The following is a 6000-nucleotide window of genomic DNA, read 5'->3' on the forward strand; positions in this document are numbered from 1 at the left end:
TGTGTGTGTGTGTGTGTGTGGTCTGTTCTACAGGTAAGCGGTCAAACATCTACCGATCAGACTCATCAGACTCAGTTCAGAGGCGTGGAATGGGGGAGTTTTCCTCCCTCCCTGCTAAAGACACTGTGCCAGACCCTTTCGCTCCCTCTGCCCCCTCCCAAGTCCTGCGTGAGCCTGATCGATTTGCCACCTTTGACAAAGTGAGCACCTCCCCTGCCCCCTCTCCACCTCCTGAAACGCAGTAGCGACATTAACCTTTCACCTTTAACCTCTGCCGAGTGGCAGCCTTTGCCTCTCAACCCACTCAAATTTCAGGTTTTATATAATGGATGCTGTTAATATTTTATCTTGTATGTCTATTATATGAAAAGGTATTAAACAGAATGATATTTGATCATGAATCTGTAAGAAATAGAAAACATACTATTTTTAACTCTTGTGTTAAAGAGAGAGAGATAGAGTTAAAGAAATTTATTTATGCTCTGATATCAGTGTTACCTTATTATGCCTTATCTTATACTCTGTTCAGCCCGACCCGTACATTCTCACTGGCTGTGGTTGGAGAGGTGGGGCTGCTTTCTGGCTCTTTTAATTTCATTGTAGTACTGCGTGTCCGTTTCTACCATCGTTCATGAGTCTTGAGCTCGTGCTGCATGTACATTGATCTACCGTTTCCCCCTTACCTTGCTCTGCATGCACTAATCAACTCTGTCCACCTATCTTGATTGCCTACTTCCTATAATATATGCTTTTCCGAGCTGTGATTGTCTCAGGTACTTCCTGACTATTGAGTCAAACCCACCGCATCCCATGACTCCCGGCATGCCCTTGACACATGCTCTTCACCTTCACCCTCTCTCTAAGGAAGATCATGAGATCACAATATAAACTACAGAAAGTATGTTCAATAAAATGTTTTATTAGGAGGTTAGTCATCATTATGACTTTTTTTTTGTGTTGTCATTATTTCAGCTTTTTTTTTTTTGGTTAGTTTACTTTGTTTTAGTTCCAATAAACATGTTTGTTTCTGTAAAATTTATACTAAGTTGAGTTTTACTTCATTTATATGAGGTATTAGTCATACTTCGCTATTTAGAATACATTCAAATGCATGGTCCACTTTTCCTAACTTTATTAAAGGTCAACAATGTAACAATGTGCTCCTGGATATGGGGTTTTACTCAGTGGTGAGAGCTCAGGTATTGTGGCTGTCCTTGAGCTGGGAAAATGTCTGTCCTCTCTGATCAATCTAACTGCGAAAGCTGTTTTGTATGTTGTAACACGCTATGGTGAAGTCATTAGTGTGCTCCTCATAAACAATGTGCTTGAAGCTTATTTGGTGTATGTGTCGTCCATCTTTGTACCTTTTTAATCCTGTCTCTGTGTGCATGGACTGCATGCTCAGCATGGTTAATGTATATGTAAGTTGGTGTAAACATGATTAACTATTTCAGATATGTTTGAAATCATCCTACACTTTAGAGCCCTCCTATATTAGAGAATAATGGCACTCTAAAATACAAGGTTAACATCAGTAAATAGGTGGAATTTTCTAAATAAAACCACTACATTTGAATGGATATAAGGTATTTGTAGAAGGTGGGAGGGATTTAGGATACAGTGTGTGGGTGTTTTTAGGAAATAGGATGGGGGACAATTTTTTTTCCCTTTAAATTTTATTTATTTATTTATTAAAATAAATGTTTCACATACACATCAACCATGTTGTAGAAAAAAAATACTTTAATTACTTAAAAACTACAACCCCAATTCTGAAAAAGTTGGGACAGTATGGAAAATGCAAAAAAATCCCGAAAAGAGTCATTTGAAAATTCATTTCACCCTATACTGTATTGAAAACACTTTATTAACACAGTATATGAGGTTTTACTCTGTGAAAATCCTACCGATTTGTCTTTGGGGAATGTTGTTCTCAAACTGTTGGATTATTTGTTGACTCATCTGTTTGCAGATTGTCTAGCCTCGACCCATCCTTGCTCATGAAGGTCTAGGCCTTTTTTGGAGGCTCCTTATATACTATGATTAGCCGATTGCCTCACTTGTTTCACATCACCTTTTTATTTCAACTTGTCACATCGCTATTAGTCTTAAATTGCCCCTGTCCCAACTTTTTTGGAATGTGTTGCATGCATCAATTTCAAAATAAACGTTTATCATGAAAAAAAAACTATGTAGTTGATTAGGTAAAACATCACATACCTTGTCTTTATATGTTTTTTGTTTAAATACAAATCAAAGTACATTTACAGATCACTCCTCTTTTTTTTTTATTAGCATTTTACATACTGTCCCGACTTTTTCAGAATTGTGGTTGTAATTTATGGTTAGGGTAAGAAAAATAGGTCTGTGTAATTTAGCTTTGAGGAAAAATCCCCCAAAATTTAACATTATACAACATGTATACATCACTAATGACATGCCAAATTCTTACAACAACTGTTCATTATTAAAGACTCAGTTTTTGCATCCAAGTCTACCACAGGAGTTCGTCTTAAAATTATTCACTTACTCCCTTTCATGAGGCTCTGTTTAACTGTGATCACTGTGAAAAGAAATGAAATGTATTGGCAAACAAGTCACCTGAATCATTTTCCAACCAATGAAAACTTTTTATGCAACATTTTAATAATATGAGTCCATGTATTTTTTTTAATTAACTAAAGCTATTGGCTTTATAATCTTTCCATGACAGCTCATGGAGCAGTTAATATTTTTCCTTTTGTTTTGATCAACTTTTGTTATTGCTTCCATTCAATCATATAATTTTAGATTTGCAATCTTCAGTAAGGAAGTCTCCTCTTAAACTACAAAAATATACAATGTATTCTTGCTTATTTATTTAGAAATATTGTTGGGCATAGAAGATTTCCTGCTGGGGCTTTAAGTATTCTAGCAAATGTTTATTCTCAAAATTTTCTCTAAAATATGCAAAAATTTTGCCTTCTAGGATATGTCATCATCGTCTTCTACTCTATTATGAAAAGAAAAAAATGGCTGCTGGTGATTCCAAATGATTCCAAATATGCATTAATGACCTACATAGTTTATCATTTGGGTTTAGATCACCAGTATTAATTGACAGCCCATTTGTTTGTTGGTATTATGTAATGCTATTTCTGATATGTTATATTGTGTGTGTGTGTGTGTGTGTGTGTGTGTGTGTGTGTGTGTGTGGAGCAGTACCCCACAGAAGAGGACATGATCGAATGGGCAAAGAGGGAGAGTGAGCGAGAGGAGAGGGAGCGTGTGGCCCGACTCACCCAGCAGGAGCAGGAGGATCTAGAGCTGGCCATCGCGCTCAGCAAATCAGAATTCTCCTGACCTGAACCGGCCTCGATCCACACTGCCGAGGACTTACGGGTGCTGGGATTTCACAATCCCACTAGTTTTAGTACAGTCCAAATCTGCCCTCATCCTCCCAGTTTCTCATCCACTACCTGTCAGTATGTCATCTCTTTTCATGTTGCCAGAACCTCTTCTGAAAACAGTGTGGGTTTGGGGGAGCATTAGTGTAAAGGTGAAGGACTAAACACAACCTTCAGTGTGTTACCTTGAGCTGTGTTTTCTTGTGTTTTAATATCAATCGACTTTATATATTTCTAACGCAGTCAGTAACGTTTGGCGCTATGAAGTGTTACTGGCACATTAACACACTTTCCCCATTTGCTATTCTTCTTGCCATTACTATGAAATATGTAAGTCGGTTTAAGTGCAAATATGTGGAATGAAAATTTATTCAGGAAAGCCCTGCCCTTTTAACCTGGTGGGTTTATTTTGCGTGATGTGATCATGATAAAATTGAGCTTTGTGAGGTTATAGTCAGGAGTGAAAGTGCCCTGGACATAAATATAAAATAAGTGATAATATGTTTATAGTAAGTGACATGAAATTAGATATCTTTCATGACATAAAAAAAAATAATAATTATAATATTTTCATGGAAAAATAGGAGTTGCTCCATGACCAATACCCTCTGTTTTGGTATGTGGATCGCCCAGAACTTATTTTTCTATTCGGAACACTGTTTATAAATTGGTTTAGAGTAGGCAGGTTGGAATTTAAAACATTTTAAGCAGGGAAATCACTAAAGACACCTGTAGATGTGCTGTACTGGTCTCCGACCCTCCTGGGGTGGAGTTGCTTTAATGTATAAATGTGCTGTTGAAGCCAGGTCACTTCACTGAATTTATGGGATTCAGTTTAGAAAAACACTCAAACAAAATCTTGTTTGAAATAATTTTTAATGCACTCTAACTCAATGTAGCTCTTGTGCCAGACGTTTGCCTCACATATGACATTCAAAACCCAATTAGAATGTCTTCAGAATTTAAATAACCAGCTTTAGAGGGATTATTGGTTTCAACATTTTTAAATTCTCCTTTAGTCCTCCTTGCATATGAGAATTTGTAAAACTACAGTATAGGTATGTATAAAAATGTAATTGTACTAATATATATATATATATATATATATATATATATATATATATATATATATATATATATATATACACACACACACACACACACACACACACACACACTATATGTGCATTCTCTAATCATATCCTTCACACATAATATTAGCAAAATATCTTGGTGAGAATGCAGAAGACAACACTATTGTCAGAGGTAGTAGGACATGAAACGTTAAAAAATATCTAAACAGTAAATCAGTAATTGGTTTCCAGTGCCTAAAACCAAGGAAAACCTACATTTGGGAAATGCCTCTTACATTTCTATTAACTTCTCTATTTCTCTAAACCTTAATAACCTTACGTTGCTGAAGGCTAATCGAAGGAATGACGTGATGTGCAATATGTCTAAGACTGTCAAATTAAGGCGAGTTTTTCCTCTGATATTAGATATCTGATTTAACCACTAAACATTTCCAAAAAAATTGTAGTTTAATATTCACCCTATACAAATTAAGTGTTGTGGTCATTGATTTTTCAATTGTTTGTTTCTCTTTAATTAGATATTAAGGAATTATGAATGTCTTTTTGGCATTTCAGTCGGTTATAAATGGGTTACTATTATCAGAACACGGAGATCTTCTGTAGCACTGGTTTGCATTTTAAACCATCCTCTGTGCCTGTCCTTTGGGTTTGACCTCAAGGCCATTGTCTACATTCTAAAGTCTTAAGCGACCACAAGAACAATATCTTACCCTTTTGGACAGTAGATGCACTTTGTCGCTCAGACTTTACATATGAAAGCATTGCTCGCGGTGACATATATCAGGTAAAAGCCCTTGCTTTTTTTGTTTGTTTGTTTGTTTTTTTACTTTTTTTTTTTTTTTTTTTACTTTTGAAATGTCATTGTATCAAGAATGTCCTTTTGATCCAAATAGTTCTGACATTCTTTGAAAAATCGGAGCACGAGTTAACCTGGCACACAGTTTTCTGACCAATACAACATTTGCCTCACAGTTCATAAATGCTTTTATGAGCATTATGAACACAGCATTATACCCTTTAAACCGGATTTAAGTATTGCTTTAGACATATTGCTTTAGCACTCTGTATTAAGGAAAGATTTGGGTTTCTGATTATAACTGCTTCTCTGAGTCCTGTTAAAATGATCTGTGCTTTTTGCTCATCATGTATTTATGTGTAGGCCTTTAACTCTCCTGCTCCAAAACCACTTGTGTATTGGTTTGTTCTACATACTTTTTAAAACTGGCTTAATGTATTTTTTTTTTTTTAACTTTACAGAATGTGTCCCTTTTAATAAGGACAGATGTTTAAATATGTTAAGTAACATGTAATTAATGCTAAAGAATAAATATGAACCTTTAAAACATTTTGAATGTTTCCTGCTCTTAACAATGTAAAGAAGTTTAGTTTAATAGAAAGCGTGCAATAAATAGCAAATCATTAACTTTAAACAGTACTGTGAACATTTGGATACCCAGTTCTATTTGACTAAATGTTAAGCACTTGCTATGAATATTCAACTGAGAATTTGATGGCTTGGG

General features: G+C 35.5%; 1 protein-coding gene across 6 annotated transcripts in view; it reads left to right on the forward strand.

Annotated features, from left to right (window-relative positions):
• Positions 1 to 4468, forward strand: part of eps15 (epidermal growth factor receptor pathway substrate 15) — a 32010-nt gene extending 27542 nt beyond the window's left edge. For 4 of the 6 annotated variants that reach the window (XM_053625288.1, XM_053625289.1, XM_053625287.1 and 1 more), the window contains 2 exons: positions 34 to 200; positions 3202 to 4468. In XM_053625288.1, the coding sequence (XP_053481263.1) occupies positions 34 to 200; positions 3202 to 3342 (308 nt within the window). In that variant the 3' untranslated portion in view covers positions 3343 to 4468. Of the gene's footprint in view, positions 1 to 33; positions 1336 to 3201 lie in introns of those variants that run through there. The other 2 variants (XM_053625293.1, XM_053625291.1) reach the window with 2 other exon arrangements.
• Positions 4469 to 6000: the final 1532 nt, after the last annotated feature.

Source organism: Ictalurus furcatus, chromosome 5 (genome assembly GCF_023375685.1).
Source record: "Ictalurus furcatus strain D&B chromosome 5, Billie_1.0, whole genome shotgun sequence".
Lineage (NCBI taxonomy): Eukaryota > Metazoa > Chordata > Actinopteri > Siluriformes > Ictaluridae > Ictalurus > Ictalurus furcatus.